The sequence below is a fragment of the Gossypium hirsutum genome, chromosome A06, assembly GCF_007990345.1.
Source record: "Gossypium hirsutum isolate 1008001.06 chromosome A06, Gossypium_hirsutum_v2.1, whole genome shotgun sequence".
Lineage (NCBI taxonomy): Eukaryota > Viridiplantae > Streptophyta > Magnoliopsida > Malvales > Malvaceae > Gossypium > Gossypium hirsutum.
In genome coordinates, this window is record NC_053429.1 from 4,177,239 (window position 1) to 4,196,687 (window position 19,449).

General features: G+C 30.0%; 1 protein-coding gene and 2 long non-coding RNA genes across 7 annotated transcripts; 2 read left to right on the forward strand and 1 right to left on the reverse strand.

Annotated features, from left to right (window-relative positions):
• Positions 1–279: 279 nt before the first annotated feature.
• LOC107939118 (uncharacterized) lies at positions 280–3,813 on the forward strand. Of its 5 annotated transcripts, XR_005928269.1 has the most exons (6): positions 310–515; positions 591–673; positions 2,615–2,815; positions 2,896–3,164; positions 3,311–3,323; positions 3,424–3,813. It is a non-coding gene; the product is annotated as an uncharacterized lncRNA (long non-coding RNA). The 5 variants fall into 5 exon arrangements; XR_005928272.1 differs by lacking the exon at positions 3,311–3,323 and having other exon boundaries at positions 3,394–3,813; XR_005928268.1 differs by lacking the exon at positions 3,311–3,323.
• Positions 3,814–6,336: 2,523 nt separating this feature from the next.
• On the forward strand, positions 6,337–8,199 carry LOC121230325 (serine/threonine-protein kinase-like protein At1g28390). Its single transcript, XM_041114909.1, has one exon. The coding sequence runs from the start codon at positions 6,594–6,596 to the stop codon at positions 8,103–8,105; it is 1,512 nt and encodes a 503-aa protein (XP_040970843.1). The 5' UTR covers positions 6,337–6,593; the 3' UTR covers positions 8,106–8,199.
• Positions 8,200–12,541: 4,342 nt separating this feature from the next.
• On the reverse strand, positions 12,542–14,249 carry LOC121230326 (uncharacterized). Its single transcript, XR_005928273.1, has 3 exons — positions 14,036–14,249; positions 13,783–13,877; positions 12,542–12,944 (listed from the first exon to the last, which is right to left on the reverse strand). It is a non-coding gene; the product is annotated as an uncharacterized lncRNA (long non-coding RNA).
• Between the last annotated feature and the right edge of the window lie 5,200 nt (positions 14,250–19,449).

A 19,449-nucleotide genomic window follows, 5' to 3' on the forward strand; every position in this document is an offset into this window, starting at 1 on the left:
AATAACATGTATATATTTATTAAAAAAAATTAAAACAATATCATTAGGTTTAAATAAATTTACTTTTAAGTATTAACAAAGATTTAAGGGATTTAAGTAAAATTAAATTGGAGATTTAAGGGATTAGCGGTGTTTTTAAAAAAAACACTGCAAAAAATTAAAATAGTAAACGGCATCGTTTTTAATGGATATTTAGGAGATTAGCGCAAAAAATTAAAATAATAAACGACATCGCTTTTAATGGATATTTAGGGGATTAGCGGCGTTTTTTTTTAAAACGCCGCAAAAAAAATCATAATTGTTTACCTTGAACAGTGTTGTTTTCCTGCTATGTTTGCTTCTTTCTCATGCCCGACGCCTCCCCCCAACCCAAAATAGATTTCCCAATTCTCTAATTTCTTCTAATCCCTAAATTTCCCCCAAAAGAATCAGCACCCAAGAAACCTAAGACCAGACCCCTTTCATGCAAACGGAAACTGTCTCTACAATTCCAATTCATGCGTTTTTAAGCAAGGGTATGCATATAAATCTCCTTTTTTGCAAACTCCATTAAAGTTTCTTATCCTCTTTATAACTTTTGAAAACTGCAGATATATAAGTTGATAAGCTTTGGAAGCCATTTGAGCAACGCCTGCCATGAACAAGCATGTAATGGAATCTTCATGTTCATAGGGTAAGCTTTTCTTATTTTGCTTTTAAAAACAGCTGTGGGTCATTTTCGTATTATTTTGCTTTGGAAGCACATATTTCCAGATTCGCTGATAAAAATAGGCTTCTTATTGGATTAATTAATGTTTTGTTAGCTTTATGATTATTGCGTGTTAGCTTCGTGATTATTGCTTGATCTAGGACATACATACATACAAATATATCTCTCACATGCTCCACTGCATTTAACCCATACAGACTTCATACATTTCTCATTGCAAACTCTAAGACCCATCACAAGTATATTTCCTTCATGTTTTTGACTGACCTGAAACTTGAACAAGAAATGATCAGTCTTAAGTTTTCCTAATTTGCAATTTTCTCGTTCCAGTTCCTTCTCCAGACTCTTTAACTTTTCCTCTATTTCTTAAGTTGTTCTTTCAGACCCCCCCTTTTTTTTTGTTTAGTAAGCCCAAAGTGTAGTATGTTGAATTAGTGGAGCCGAGTGTGGAACCTTTAAATCGGAAAAATGAGTAAAAACGAAGAGGTTTATAAACTTGACAAATAAAAAAAATAGAAGTAAGCTGGTGTTGTGCATAGGAGTCTGAAAGTTGCTAAGTCTGGTGTCAAGAACAGGAACAAACCTTGAAGATCTATGTCAATAAGTAAGCTAGACAATTTAAGTTGTCTGTGCTGCGATTTTCGTTGTACTAGACCCCTTTCGTTTTATCCATTTTGTGTCTAGATTTTTAAAGCAAAGATTCATGGTCCTTTCCAGTTTGATTTCCAAATTATAGTATGGTAATTTTGAGGAGAAAAAAAAGGTCTCACTCTCTTTCAATTTATTTTTAAAGTTCTGATGCAACATTACTCATTTAGAACTTGGGTTTCTTCTCTCTTCTAAAACAAATATTATTTTTCCTGGAAAATTTCGTTGTTCCAAATTTTTTTTTTACTTTGATTATGTATAGTGTCAATTATGAACTTAGGTTAAAACCAAAGCACAAATGCTCTATATTAAGTTTGTAGATTGTCTTGTGATGATAATTTATTTCTAAGAGTGCTTAAACTTGTGAATGGTTTGTATTTTAACCATTATTGTATTTGATAGAATGGTTTCTAAATTTCTTTTCAACGTCAATTGAATTTTTTTTCAAAAACATTTTTTTGACAGCTATAATGAATATTACCAAACTCTTCAAAAACAATTTTCCATAAACTAACTCTTAGAGACTACAGTGGCCAACTGCTTTGTTTCCTTCATCGGAAGTGAATGATGTTGCGAATGTATCATCTGATACATTTGAACAGGGTACCTTCTAATAAAACCCTTTGAATCTTAGGAACAATCAACTACCTAAGGAAGTCTCTTTAAAAGGTAACTCATGTCTCTTTAAAAGGTAACTCATTTACTCAATCCACAATCAAACAAAGGCCTATTCAATTCCAGGAACAATCTATCACATATCAAGTCTGTCATTTACTATTTAGCATACTAACTCCACTTTAGAAATAACCATACATTCTAACAAAAACAGAGGTATCACACTAAAGTAATCCACTTTTTATGTTAAAATATGACTAATGATTACATATCTTGATGAGAGAAATATTTTTTAATTTAAAATATAAATTCTAATGAAGAGTATTTTTATCACAAAAATACGAGAAAATCGGGTTCTGTACATTTTATACAATAATTTTTGGTACGAAAAAAATTTCCCAATAGGAAATTATAAGAGTAAAATATTGATAATGTTGAGTGATACAAAATAATCAAATTTAAATTTATGAGACAAACATGCCAGATAGCATGTTGCCCATCAACTACGAATCATGGCATAACATGCCTGATAGCAATAAAAATCAAGCTCTCTCTAATATTAAGGTAACAAAACGTTATGTAATTTATAATACTTTGGTTTAAGTTTCATTTATATTTACTTCATAAACTTGTATTTTTTAGGAGAGGTTTGCTTTAGAGGTCTTTGATGCCTATATCAAGAAGGCATTGGGTAAAAAATAGAGAGACCACAAAAGCATTTTGAAAAAAGAATATTTTAAAAAACCCATAAGCCTCGAAGAAAAATTGCAAAATGTCCCACCGGGAATGCTGAGGTACCAATGGGAAGATGCGGTTCGATTTTGGAATTCGAAGAAAGGAGAGGTATTATGTACTTGCAAACTCTTATAAATTTTTCGGTTTATAGTATTTACTATATACATAATAATAATTTCATTATGTAGGACCGTGAGCGAGTTGGAACAAGCAACAGGCAAAAACAAAATTTACGCACACGGCAGGATCGAGAAGTTTTGCTTGTGTAGCTCAGGCCGCGGCACTATGGATTTATTAATTCTATCAAGTCTTAATGACTTTTTACTATTAAATAATATTTACTACTATATTGTAGGAAGTCTCGTCTGGTCAAAAAGTTGGACGCCTTCAGCTTTTTGACATTACGCACAGGAAAAAAGATGGAACTCCGATGACATCTGAGGCTGCAGAAATTATGGTATATTTACTTAATAAAATTTGATTCATTATAAATCTTTATAATATTTAATTATAATGTTTTAATTCGTCGTTTTTATTAGTTTAATTTAAATAATGGTATGTTGTATTCCTTTTTATTGTATAACTCTTTAACTGATTTATTAGGAGAAACTAAAAGGTAAGAAGGCAGAGTATGAAGCGACTGCTTCGACTGATAGTTTTGTTAATTTTGAGGATATTGATAACAGAATTATTAATGAAGTTTTGGGTCCTGAAAGGTATGGTCGGGTTAGATTTCAAGGATCTGGTGTTAACCCGACCCAATATTTTGGATCTACCTCACACCAATACATGCCTTCCGGGAGTCAAAGTCAAGCTGAAGTTCAGAGGCTAAAAGATCAGATAGTTCAGATACAAGCTAGCACAGATGAGCAAATTTCTCAACTTAGAGCAGAGGCAGCAGCGCGGGAGGCGGGGGCAGCAGTGAGGGAGGCAGAGCAGAACAGAAAATACAATGAACTTCAGCTACAGCTTCAGTCTATGATGACTATGTTCCAGCAATTTCAAAATCCGCCATCTTAGACATTTATTTTCTTGTAACTTTTAACACTATTGTAAGAATATTTTGAATATTCATTTACAATTTATATAATATATTTTTCGTATAATTTTGTATTATTTAAATTTGCGGGTTTTGGTTGGATTTCATGGTATATTTGCTGTTTTTGGTTGGATTTCTTGCAGGAGGGTTGGATATAGGTGCAAAAATATATATTGCAAAACTGGGCAAATTAGCGGCGTTTTTTTAAAAAAAGCGCCGCTAAAAGTCCTGGTCTTTAACGGCGTTGTTTTTAAAAGCGGCGCTAAAAATCCTAGTCTTCTACGACGTTTTTCTAAAAAGCGCCGCTAAATACCAAGACTTTTAGCGGCGCTTTTCTCAAAAAAACGCCGCGAATTTTACCGGCGTTACATATAGAGACGTTTTTTGCCCCAAGCGCCGCTAAAAGTCTGTTTTCCTGTAGTGAGAGTCACTAAAGAAGAGAGTTCGGAGTGAGTTTTGGCGGGATGTAGACAATGAGGTTTGCCACCTCCCCTTGTTGTGATTTTGAGCGGATATTTATAGAGGAAGGGTGGTTACTTATGAGTCTCGACCATTGAGTTCTCCATTCTATAGTCGGTGATAGGACGGTAAAGGGATAGCCTTGTTCAAGATGTGATGGATTGGTGAATATCATCAAAGACTCTTCCTCGTATCTCTTTTGAGAATTGTGTAGGCCCACTATATATGACTTGATGTTTAAGCGAGGCATATTGTTTTGCCTTGCATAAAGTTGAGCTTCGCCAAGTTTTTGTAGATGTTGAATGACCCCTTAAGGGGGTCTAGGTGTGAGTATAAAAATTGGGCCTCTAGACAAAATACAAGTTTTAAAGTAGTCAGTCGATTCATTGGCAAGGCTTGTTGCTCCTCCTTTTAATAGATCCTTCACCTTAGGATTACGAGAGTTACATTTGTTGAGATTTGAACTCTAAATAATTTCTAAAGATTCTACTTTAACGAGCATAGTCCCAATGACACAACCCCAAATTATCACAAAAATTTATAATTACATTTAAAAAGTAAAATTTATTCACTAAATTGAATTCTCAAATGTAATTAATAATTTTAAAATATATATTTACATACAAATATATTTATATGTTTTATAAAAATAAACTATAAATATATGAGGAAAAAAAATCAAAATATCGAAAAACACATTGATTCTAGTAGGTATTAGTATCAAAATAATACAAAACGTTCATCAATACGACACCGATTATTATAAGGAACATAAACATTTAAAAATAATTATAATATTTAATTTAAATTATTAGTTAAAAATTAAAATAAAATAGAAGTTGGGATAATTATACATTTAAAAATAATTATAATTTTTAAAAAAATATAATTTAATAAAAGTATTGATAACAACACATTTAAAATTAATAAGAATTTAAATTACAATCATTAGTTAAAAAAATTGTGCTAATTTTAAAATAAAAGTATTAACTAAAAGATTTTAAAAAATTTTATGTAAAGAAGTTGTGCTAAATTTATTCTTGTAAAATAGAATTACGACTTGAATAAAATTTTAAGTTAATTACCACTTAATTAATATTAGAGTTAATTATGTTAATAATTTATTATTTTAAATAATATTATTTTACATTAATTAAATTAAGTAAAACTATATTGTATGTTAAAAATGTTTTAATAATTATTTTAAAAAAATAATTATAATATGTGAATTAATAAATTAATAAAATTTATATTAATTACTTTAATTAAAAATATAATATTTAAAAAACTAATTAAATATTAGAATATATTTCGTTTTTTAGAATGTTAGCTGTCAAAGGCCCCATTAAACCATTACAGAACAAAAATAGAAAGAAAAGCCTCAAAAGAGCTAATTGGCAAATGTTTATGTTGCCTTTATCATTATCTTTACTTTTAAAATTTATATTCCTATTTTTTTAATTTTAAAGTTTTAATTTTTTATCCTTTTAATTTATAAATTAAAAATCTCAATTTTTATAACATTTAAATGTGTTATGAATTTAATTTTTAAATTAGAAGTTAATTAAATTTTTTGATAAATTTTTTAATAAAATGTTTAAAATTATTTATATTCTCTTCTCAATTTCTAAATCGAAGGATAAAATGTGTTTGAGTACGCTTAAATCCATATTTTTTTTGCAATTAATAGAATACTTTTATAAAAAAATTATACGATTCATGGTTAATAAAATTTTTAGATTTTAATAAATAAATAAAATATATATATACGTAAAATTAAATCAATATAATGCATAATAGACGAAAAACGAATAAAAGCAGAATTAATATAAAAAATAGACAAAATTCATATAAAACATATACAGTATAAAACAATATTGCAATTATAAATGATGAGGGACGTTCAAGATCCAAAACCTCAACATTTCCTTATAAGATATTAAAATATAAAAATTATAAAAATAAGAATAAAATTCAAAATGAAAAAAGTGTAAAGAAAAAAAAAGTATGGTAAAATTATTGATGGAGCCCACTTTGCCCCACTTCTTTAAACCTTCCCCGAGAAATTCCCCTTCAAAGTCTCCAACTTTTGCATGGCGAAAATCAATACTCAATAAAAAATATATTATAAAAATTTTCAAAAACTTGAAGCTTTGATTGTTTTCACATCTCCAAAGCTGTAAAATCAGTACTCACTTTAAAATACTTTGGATAGCCAGCCAAAGCCGACCCCTTTCGTCTTCCCCAATACCCATTTCTTTTTTCATATTTAAAAGGGTTAGTTTAAAACCTTTATTTTCAAGTTTAATGGTGGTGTTTAATAGTGGTTGCTATGATCAGCTCAAAACCATCCATTTTTTTTGATTAATCTCTAGCTTTACTCATTTCATGGGTTACCTCTCTTGCAATGAGGAGTCCACCATTAAAGTTTGTGATCCTTGCAACTGGGATTATTATAGAAAAAAACCCAAGAGAAACAAGCCCAGAAGAACCAGAAACGACGCCGGGATCCGGCAGTTTCTTTACACCGATCTTCTTACCGCCACCAATGGCTTCTCTTCCGATAGCTTCCTCGGTAAAGGTAGTCACGGTTCCGTCTACAAAGCCGTACTTGAAGACGGCAAGTTAATCACCGCCGTTAAGAAAACGTCAAAGAACTGTAACAGTCCCGCCGACAACGAGATCGAGATTCTTTCCCGAGTTTATCATCCTCGGCTCGTTAATCTCATCGGTTACTGCTCCGATTCACTTTGTAAGAATAAATTAATCGTCGTGGAATATATGCCCAACGGTTCATTGTACGATCTTTTACATTCTTCTTCTTGTAAACCGCCGGGTTGGTCCAGCCGGGTTCGATTCGCTTTACAGGTAGCAAAAGCGGTTCAAACTTTACATTCGGGTAACCCGCCGGTGATCCACAGGGATATAAAATCGTCCAATGTTTTGATTGATCAAAGGTGGAACGCTCGATTGGGTGATTTCGGGCTTGCATTGATAGGACACGTGGAGGATGTACGGATTAAGTGCACCCCACCGGCGGGGACGTTAGGATATCTCGACCCGAGTTATTTAGCCCCGAGTGACGTCAGCACGAAAAGTGACGTGTTCAGTTACGGCATTTTGTTATTGGAGATTATTAGCGGGAGGCATGCTATTGATTTGAAGTATAGTCCGCCGTCAGTTGTTGACTGGGCGGTTCCGTTGATTAAAGGAGGAGATTTCGCCGCCATTTGCGACGGTCGTGTTGGGCCACCAGTGGGTGAGGAAGTGATCCGGAGTTTGGCGGTGTTGGCGGCTAGGTGCGTTAGGTCCGCGGCGGAGAAACGTCCCGGGATGGAAGAAGTGGTGGAATGTCTGACAGTGGTGAGCAAAAGAGTTCACGCTGGACCCGTTTGGAGCAATCTAAGGCGGTGCGTGAGATGCGTGCATAAACCGATGGCTATAAACCACCCGGTTTTTGAAGGGAGCGAGGAGGCGGCAAGGAGCTCGAGATGTGGAAGCAGGAGAAACAGCCGAAAAGTGACGAGCGTGGCTGATCGCGGCTGCGAAGCGAATGTGATCGGAGAAGGTGTGGTGAGATCGAAATCGATCGGTTCGTTAACGGAGGCGGTGGCTGCATCGATGATGAAGGTAGGCCCCACAGAGATTGATATGGACGGCGAGCACGTGGCGTTGGTAAGAAAAAGACCAGCAAAAACGCCGACGGTGAAGCTGAGCAAGTCGAGGTCAATGGGAGTGCTGCAAAGTCCAAGACTAATGAATCTAAACGGCAAACAATACGTATTCGAAATCGGGAAAAGAAGGAATTCAAGTGAATTCGATATATCGAAGCTGGTTATCAATTTCGATGATGACAAATCCCAAAGAAAAATATTGGAAAAGCCCTTGGTTTTTGTTTAAAAAGATTTGATTTTTTAAAAATGTTTTTAATGTGTTTATTTGTATCTCAAATTATTTGTGAATTTAAAGTTTAAAACTTTTATTATTATTATTATTTTTACATTTTGTTACTTCCATTAAATCCTCAAAATTTAAGAAAATCACATATAATTAATTAAAAACTTTTCAACTTTTCTATTCAGGCCTGATTATGGGTCGGGCTGGTCTATCTAAAAATCGGGAGAGTTTGGATAAATATATAAACTAAAATAATAGATTTAGAAAAAAATAAGACCTTTGGGCCGAACCTCGAATAAGAATTTTTTAACCCAAATTTGACATGAATAAATTAATTATTTTTAATAAAATATTATATTGCTGTTTTTTTGTTGTTCTTGGTGTTTTGGTGTTATTCTTGCTGTTATTTTTGTTGTTGTTTGGGTGTTGTTTTTGTGCGTTTTTAATATTATTTGAATATTGTAGAATTTATATTTTATTGTTAATTTTGCTGCTATTTTAGTTGTAACTATATTAGTATAAAAAATTTTTAATGTATTTTCAATTTTTTTGTTTAATATTTGTTTTAATGTTTTTAATTGTATTTCATATATTTTATTTTTTTAAATTTTGTTGTATATAATAAAATAATCTAAAAAAATTAATACGAATCAGGCTGGACCTGGACCTAGAAAATAAGCCTAAAATTTTGTTAAGGTCTAGCCCGACCCAACCCGACCCATTATCAGCTTTAATTCTGATCAATTTGAATGAAAATTTCATTATAATTTAACATAAATTATTTCTTTTTAAATTATTTAAAACTCTAAATAATTTTACTCTTAAACTTGATAAACTTTAACCTAAAATATCCAATATTCTTAAAATTTGGATTATGATAGGATCCAAAAACAGTACCATCTAAGGGTAAATGGGTGTTTATTTGTATCCACAACAGTATGGAAGAAGAGAATGTGAATGGTGAGTTGTGGGAACTAATAACTTGGGATCACACTTGTGATATCAGTTAAAAAAGAAAATGTAAAAAATAAAAGTAAATTAATCTCTTTAAAAAAAACTGAAGTAATTTAATTTTTGTTAATTTTGAAATTGAGTAATTAAAGACAATTAATTATGGTAATAATGTCTTTGTCAACTATACATAATTTTAATTAGTATCATAACAAAATTTAACATATTTTGTCAATTTGGTCTTCATTCTAAAAACTTTAACATTTACATAAATACACAAAATGTTGTGGGTTAAATTTATTAAACAGGACCAAATTAATAAAATGCATAAAAATTTGGAAATAAAATTATTATTATATCAATTACAATTACAATTACATGCATTTAATAGAAAAATATTAATATCGTGATTAATTATTTATTATAAAAATTAATAATAATTTTAAAAAATAGGAAAAAAATATTTTTATTAAAAGAAAACAAAGAAATTGGTAAGAGGCAGTGATGAGTGGTAGAGGCAAACAACTTTTACAATAAATTCCATTGAGAATGGAAGGAGACTGTCATTTAATGTATTCTGGATTTAGTGTCTGCTTCTTTGGTTGCATTTGTTTCATTGTCTAACTAAGCTTAGCCACCTGCTCAATTTCAATCACATATCCTGTCTCTCACCTTACAAGTCAAAGAATGAAGTTCATCCATGGATTCTTTTTCTTTTCTTTTCTTCCTGGATCTTTCTTTCTCTTGATAGATATCCTTCACTTTGATTATACTATGTTGATTTATGAAGCGTTATGATAAGCTACTTATTTTTTAGAAGAAGATATGAATTTTGAAAAAAATTATTGTTGGAAGAGATAATAATAAATTATTGAAAAGATTTAATTTTTATATATCATATTATATAAAAGATACTTTGATTATTCAAAATAAAAACTCACACTGTGAAAGGCTCGAATTTTTGCTTAAATTTTGTAATCGAATCCAAGTTTGATTAACCATAAGCTTTTCACTACTCAAAATTCACAATGTGGAAGTGAACCTTTCCCTCGAGTCTTGAATTAAATTTGAATTTCAAAGTCGATATTATTGGAAGAGTTTTACTTGAATACTACCCCTGGCACGAACAAGACTTAGCTCAAATAGCAAAATTGATGAGGCATGTGGTTATACCAAACAAAAGTTCAAGCTTACCTTATTTTCTAGATTCGAGTTAGAGTTACTCTTGTCATATACAAAATTTTAAAATTAAACTCTAGTATTTGGTCATTGGTCATGGGTAGATTTGTTCATAGGCTAGGTTGCTTATCCAGGCCCGAAGACTTCCGCAAATTTTAGGAGGGTTTGGACAAAAATATTAGGCCCGAAAAATAGACTTGGGTAAAAACTTAAGACCATTTAAAATACGGGTTGGGCTCGAGCTTGAATATTTAAGGCCCGAGCTCGACCCCTTTTTAACTTTGCAGTGCTTTATATTAAGTTATTTTTATATATTATGTAATTTATAACATATAAAAATAAATCTATACTAAATATATAATATTATTATAATGTAAATGTTAAAAAAATGTTAAGACGAAATTATAAAAAAATTTAATAAATAAAAAATATTAAATATTAAAATAATATAAATATATTTAAAAATAATAATATCGGTAGACCTAAAATGGGTTTTGATTAGCCATTTACAAATATGGGCATTGAGAAAAATTTTAGGCTCATGTTTCAGGCCGAGTTGGGCTTGAGCAAGTATAAAGTGTATTAATATCATGCTTAGGTTTGGCTCGAACTCGACCGAGCCCATGACCACCTCTAGTCATGCGCGTTCACCCACAACCTACGTCATAAGTTTGAGTCATGTTGTGTGTTGGATCTGGTGCCAAAAGTGTAGTACATTCATTTTGTATATTTGTATTTTTTTGAATAAAATTAGTTTAATAATATTCATTAATTACATTAATATACTTTGTATATTATCCTTAATATTTTTGCACGTAAAGCAAAATGGAAGCAAATATTTGCTCACTGATTATCTAATGTTTAACTAATATTAAGTTATATTACGTGGTCGAATCGTAATATAGAAAGACAACTTGTATTAGTAGATTAACCTAAGTGTCCTTAGTCTAATTGGAAATAAGCGAATTGATTGAAAGATTAATATGTCATCTATTAAGTCCAATTGGGGAAATGTTTTTTCTTGAGTATCGGAGTGGAGGATTCTCATAAAATAGAGATGTAGATGTGACTAACCAAACTGATAGTGCATTGGACAATTAGGTCCACTTTGGTACATGTACTTTTTTTTGTTCAATTTGGTATCTAAACTTGAAAACTAAATCTATTTTGGTACCTAAGCTTGAATCTCATCAAGATTTGATGACGTGACTAGTGTTCTTGGAACATGACTAGATTGGTTGGTTGAAAATGATTTGAATATACAACCTATACATAATAGTAGAAGTTACTTTTTTAAAAGAAACTAGAAATCTTATCACACGCAGCAGTGGAAATCACAAATTTATAAAATATATAGTTTGAAACTAATTAGTAATAATATCACATGAAATATGTACAATGTTAAAAAAATAGATTAAGATTATTTATCCTAGTGTTGTTATCAATTTTGAGTCAATATTAACTCAGTCAATTACATTAATATATGTACACACATAATTGATAGAGATAATAAAGTATGTATAATAAAAATTGAAATGTACAGAAACATTAAAATAAAACTTTAATTAAATGGTAAATAAAAAATCTTTCTAATCTAATTAGTTTAAGTTCAAATCTCAATATATACAATTTTTATCAATTTTTTAAATAAAAAATTATTTTAATATAAAAAATATTTTTATAATTTTTCGAACTAAATTAATAATCCAATTAAAGGTGATATTTTAATAAATAATCTCTGGAGTACCTCTACTTTTCCCATGTGGTGTTGGAAGGTAGATGTAGTTTAATGGCCCACACTATTAAATGATATGTTCCATTCACCTATGGTTAGAAGGTTCTTTTCAGTGTCATATGCTGAACCAGAAGGTTCTTTCTTTATATTTCCATCAACCTTGTAGGTTAGGACAATTGAGTGAAAAAAAAGTACTGCCATTGTCCAACCATGTCAATTACTTTGTTAAATGTGTTTGATTTAACTTGAAAGGACAGTGGCTAGCTATGTCTTTATAGCCTTCTTTCACCCACTTTTTTTCTTTCTAATCCCTCATTAAAGTATGTAGGTATATAGGTAAATTGATGAATTGACATAGTATTGTCGTAGAGAATATGGGTTAGATAGTGACATAACATGTTATCCACGTTGAGTTTAGGTTGAAAAATACTTACCAAGGCAATATTCGATGTCACTGCCACCTTCACCCTCCTCATATCTTTGATTAAAGCTTCACTCTCATTCAATGCTGGTTTGATAGGATCTTAACTCAACTTCCAGTCCCATTACAAACACAGCAAAATGAATACAAAAGTAGGGGCTAAAGCAAACTTTTTTTTACTTGCTGAATCATCTCCCAAGTTTTTTGTTCCATCATTGGCATGAATAAGAACAGTACCAAAAACACGAGAAGGGAATTACCAACTTATCCGATTTTACATACACTGGCAAATTGCTTTGTGGGAAAAGGCTACCCCCCATGCAAAACTTACATAAACACAACAACTCATTACAGCTTTGCTATATTTTTTCCCCTTATTATTAATTATCATTATAGGCCTGAACTTCTATTGGGAACTGCCTTCCAAATGGGTTAGATAAAACATCTACTGTTGCCTGGAACCAAAAACAAAGGTTGGTGGAATAGAATCTCCAAAATCAGCTGCTTTCAGGTTATTCAAACGACACCCATTGTTACTGTTTTCCTTTCTGCATCGCTACAATGGAGATTTCAGCAACTTCTTTAGTGTTAATGTCTATGAAGCATGGACACGGACACGCAATACGGGTACAACACAATACGGAAACGGTGACATTTTTCATTAATATATAATCAATTTATTTCCATTAGGCTCTCTTATCATTACATAAAATATGACAAAATATAGTAATACATTTTTTAAGTTCATTGCACAAAATATGTCATATTAAATCTAAATTTGAAGTTCTAACCTATATCCTTAAATAGGCTTGCACAAAAAAAAAGTAAAAAAAGAACAAATTTCTAGTTCAATTCATAGCATTAGCATTTTCCATATCTTCTTCTTCATTGATAAAAATTACCATCTCCATATCCGGTTCATCAAGAGATAATGAGTCAAATACATCACTTCCAATATCCCACATCTTGTTCTCTCCTTCTTTATAATGAAGAGTTTTTCTTGAAAGTAATCTACACAAATACTATATAGCAACTATCAATAGGAATTTTTAGTATTCTCAAATATAACTCCATCAAATCCAAGAAATACTTGGCACCTATGTTAGTCGGGATAGGTGTGACCGTGAAGTTCAAGTATGTTTAGTTAGTGAAACTTGGGGTGGTTTTTATTTCATTTCTCTTTTACTTAGAGAGTAAGCTACTGCTAATCTCTCTCCTTATTGGCCGTGACTACAATAATAAACTGTCAAGGAAACATCTACAACAAGCTGCTCCTTGGTCCTAGCCGGACCGATGCATTCAGAGAAAAGATAGCTATAGAGACTTCCCAGTCTAACTCATCATCATATAAAATTAAGTGCAGTGAATATATCTAGGACAAAGTATAGACTTACTCGGCCCAACAAGATTCCATGAGGGAAACCAACTTTGGGGAGGTGTTAGGAGGAATGGCAAGCTTCCTATTCTGGAAAGCTACAGCACCAACCACCTACAATTTGCAGCACCACAAGAAAGGGGGTGACGGAATTAAAAAATAGAGCATTGAAATTCATCAACGGTTGGTCAATTACATTGATATTTATGAATGCACTTGTTAAGAATAAGAAAAGAACCATAATGAAAAATAAGAAAACCAAATTTATCAACCTGGGCAGGACTGAGTCCATTCCATGGTTGTTGCATGGTAATAAGTTCCCATAGGATTACTCCGAAACTGTAAACATCAGATTTTGCTCTCCGCGAAGGAATTCTGGAGCCATCCACTCAGGCTGAAAATGAAAACAAGAGATTTAGATGCTGATTGATGCAATAGGAAGAAAAGTGTTCAAGGTACATGAGATTGAAAGAAACATCCAACTTCATATAGAATGCAAGTCTGCAATGATTGTATCTGTTCATCATTGTACAAAACTGAACTAGGATTGGTTTTATGATAATGATTGTGATTGTTGTCTTTAATACAGGTTTAATGTCATGATAGATCATCAATACGTCAATGGAGTTCAACATTGTTCCTATGGCTTATTATCACTCTACACCATTAATTTCCTATATAACTAGTCTGCCATGCCAAATGCAAGTCATCATAGGTTTGTAGGTTCCCGACCTTTATAATAAATTTATAGGCCTTGGCAACCGTGGCCTTACCGTTGCTCGACCACCAAAGCCAATCAAGTCTGGACCATCTCCATTTGGCGGGCAGGTACCTGCGATACGTAGGTTGGTAGTCCAGCTAAAATAGCTGTCGAAAATCTTCCATTTCCAGTTGTTGCATTCATCCACCATCTCACTAAAATTGAAGTTTTTACCAATCTCATCCACATGCAGTTTGTGATACTTAGGGATGTTAAAATTTAAATCGCTCCATAAATTTTAAATCGATTTGCTTTGATTGGAGTAGATTTTATTTTTCTTTTTGAAAAGTAGATGCTAGGCAAAGGTAGGGTAGATTTTTTCTTCTTCTTTTGAACAGTTAGTATAGAGAGGTAAGGATAATTGTTTGCCCTACTGCATTATATATTATTACAAATGTAAACTTGTAATAATGTATTGTAGAAAAAATGTGTTTTATGTTTAAATATATAAATTTAAATATTTATTTGACTTTAAAAAGATTAAAAATATTAGAAATAACTAACAAAAATAAAATTAAAATGAAGTGGGATGAGGTGAGAATAGATGCATCCAAAATTCATAGAGATGGTAGTGACTTTTAAGATCAAATATTCGTAAGGGAAGGAGACGGGTGGTGGAGCAAAACATACCAACTATGAAGCGGTAGTAAATTTGGCAACATCCATCATCGTCTCGCTCCATTGTCATCCCTAATAGTACCACAAAGGACCCAACAAACATCTATCCAAAATTTCACCTCTTATCCTCTCTTACCATCCAATACACATTATTGTAAACACAAATATCTCATTTATACTCCTAATTAACATCTTTTGATATGACCAATATATTTTTTTATACCCATTTTATAATCTATAAATTTTTTTGACAAAATACAATATACCTTTAATTTGAAAATATTTGATCAAGAGCCTATACTTGGTTTATTAGGACAAGTAAAGGTGACTAGAACTATCCATGAGTCGAGTCGAGTTTTTGATAAAATTTTGGGTGCGTCTGATAGGTTCGGGTCGAAAATGGGCTTAAAATTTTGTCCAAGTAAATATTAAAACCTCGGTCCGATCTCGCCTATATTAAATTTAAAAAATATAATACATCAAAAACACTAAAAATATTAAAATAAATGTTTCCCAACAAATTTATACTTAAATAACACTAACATAAGTGCAACTTAAGCAACAAAATGAACAATAAAATAATAACTATACAATGTTCAAATAATAATAATAATAATAATATAACAATAATATAATACTAAAATGACAAAAAAAATGAGAAAACAACAACAAATCAACATGTTTTTTCTTTTTACAAATTCGGGCCAAGTCAGACAAAAATAAAATTATTTGAGGCTCAGGGCTCCTTTGGTTTGGCTTTTAACATCAGTGAGGTGCAGTTGAGGTAGCAACCTCACTGATATGTTGTTTGGTTCAGCAACACAGTGCAGTGAAAGTTGATTTCAACCACACTACTATGATGAAAAGGAGCGGGAGGTTTCAGTAGCAATTGAAGGCAGTGGGATAGTAGGTATTTTTAACAGACAAAAATACCCTTACTTTTATTTATTATTTTACCATTTTATCCTTGAAAATTAAACTAATTTCTTTCCCAACCTTATTTGTATCACATTACAAAAACAAAAATTTAAATACTTATACCTAATAAAACGTGTATCTCATTACAATAATAGTTATTTTCCAAATAACATTTTTTTATAATTTTATTTCTTATTTAACATTTTAATTTAATTTTAATAATGCATATTTTACCCGGATGAAGTATGCATTTTTAATAACACATGAAAAATAACGTTACTATTTGTGAAAATAATATTTATCATTGTTATAAAAGAATATTTAACTATAAAAAATTAAAACTAATTATCATTTTATCTAAAAAATAAATTAAATTGATTATATAATTAATTAAAATATTTATAATAAAATATTAGAAAATACATTTTAATATTTATTAAACGAATTTATAAATTAACATATTTTAATAATTTTAAAAAAGTAAAATAAATTAAAAAACTTTTATTATATATCAATTCTAATATGATGTCCTTAATAGTCATTTTTTATTCTCACATCATCTCTACAGCTGCGTTTGAATCTAAACACACACTCTACCATTGTTTCTAATCTCACCGCTATAGTAACTAATCTCACCACCACCGCTATTTTTGACCTCACCAGAAGTAAACACACCGCCCATCTAAACTAAGCCTCAACCCATTTCTTATTTTCTGTCTAAACTTATTTTTTAAATTTATAATTTTTTTTAATTCTCTCACTTTTTAAACGGACTCACGGCGAGTAAAAGTGACAAAACAAAGCATGGGAATGGAAACTAATCAAACAATTGTCAGCAATGCAATGTCTGCTTCTTCTTTTTTTCTTTTCAATTATTTTCTCTCACTAACTACAACATTGATAGATTGATTGACAGCTTTATATATTTTATTTAAAATGATTCCTCCGAAATGGACAAGCTTTTCAATTTCATTCTTTAAAACGGAACGGAAAAAGAAATAAAGCATCACAACGTACGGGGTTCCTCTCCTGACTGTACGTTCGGAACTGAAATATAAACCTACAATTAAATTAGGTATAATGATAAATATGTCTCATAGTATTTATATTTTATGTCAATTTAATTCTAATTATTTTAGTTAATTTATCATCATTAAATCTTTAAAAATATTTGAATTACTATCTTTTAATGAAACCCGCATAACAATTTACATTTAATTTATGCTAATTTTCTAAAATTTATATTTTTTAATGTTTTATAATTTTTTAATTATTTGTTAACGTGACATATAAGATAAAAAATATCGTGTCAACATCAATTACACTTAAATTTTCATGCAAACATCATTAAAAATTTAACATTTTAATTAATATTTTTATATAAAAATAATTTGACTCTTTTTAAGAGGTCAAATTTTTTTTAAAAAAAAGTAAGTATTAAATGTTAAATTCTTCATTATACCATAAATTTAAAATAAAACTTTGTTTTTTTATTAAATCTGAAATTATGGAAAAATTAAAATAATACTTACTAAAAGGGTTTTAACTTTTAAGCTAAAGTTACATAGGAGATTAAGTTATTTAGTTACTACAAATTTGTAGTTAAAATTAGAGAGGCTAAAATTCGCTTATAGTTCCTATACTTTTCAAAAATTAGGAATTTAGTCTCTTTGTATTTTTAGGAAATTTAGCTCTCTATTTTTCATATTTCAAAATTCAAGTCATATAGTTAACACTATTAATTTTTTGTTAAATTTACTGTTGTGATATTTTGATAGCCATATAAATAAAAAAATATTGTAATTAACTTAAATTTAACAAAAATACTTAAAAATATAAGTACTAAATTCCTAATTTTTAAAAAACACAGTGACTATAGGCAGATTTTAACCTATTAGAAAATAAGTGGGTTGGTTTCCCGCCAGCTGACACGACAGTGACACGCGTACAGAGCGCCAGAGTCACGTCTGATGTATAATTACCCAAACACATAAGATAGTTTTATATTGAACACTAAATAATTACATAAATACAAAACTAATTATTGTACGTAAAAACACCACATCCACCCCCTTCAAAGGATTTAATTTTTATTAAATTTGAAAGTGAGTGAATCAAGATAATCAATTAAATTTTTTTATTAATTATATGTATTTTTTATCAGTATAATATTAAATTTAATTTTCAAAATCTGTATATTTTATTAATTTAATTTTAATTTAATAAATTTCGTCTGTAATATTTATATATTTTATTAATTTGGTCTTAATTAAATAAATTTATCTCATATTATTTATACAAAATATATAAAAATTGATGGCTAAATTTATTATTATGTCAATCATATTTATGTACAATTGACGAAAAATATAGGAGTAAAGTTAGAAATTTTTTTTAAGAGAGACCGAAATTAAATTGTAATTTTTACGATAGTAAAAATATAATTTCATCATTTTTAATAGCAAACATCTTTATAATTTTTAAAAAATTAAATTATTTTTTATTATTTTAAGGGAATCAAAGTATAATTTTACCAATATATTTCAAAATCTAGATATTGATTTTTATATATAATATATTAGTGTAACAAAATAAAACATATTAAGTTGGTACAATAATTGTGAGATATATAGATATAGATAATGATGGTTGATGATGGACATTGGATATTGGATGGTATCACAGGACACTCACCATACCACCTGCTGACATTTGTGTGGAATATTTTTATTCAATTTTTGGACTGTTTTGTTACGTCCCTATCTTTTCCCACCTACATTATCTCTTTAATTTTAATTCATAAGTAAAAAGGATCTCTTTTGTCATTCAAAAATCATATAATATTCTCATGTCAATCCACCCCATAAAATCATTTTCTAAAATAAAATTGATCAGAAAAATGAAAAGTTAGTCCTTGTATTTTGACGAAAATTTGAGATTTTTTTTCATTTTAAAAGTTAGAAATTATGTCTTTTAATTGTTTCAATAGAATTCAAATTCAATTATTTAAATCGTAAATTATTTTTATTAAAATTTGTTAATTTTACATGTTGAGTAAATTACCCTCATGTTGGGTATAATCAAGCCGAGTCAAGTTCAAATATTGTCAAGTTCAAGCTTGACTCAAAATTTAGAGCTCAATACTCGGCTTGAGCTTGATCGAACGTTTATTTTTAAACTCGAGTTCGACTTGATAATTAAGCTTAAGATTAATAATATATATTAAGGATAATAATGTAATTTAATAATATAAAAAATTGAAAAGCTGAATAAGATTTGTTAACCATTCAAGTAAATTATTATGAAGCTCAAATTAGATTTGATGAATAGCTTTAGCTTGAGTTTAGCTCGATAATCACTGAATCCAATTTAAATTTTTTCGAGTTAAAC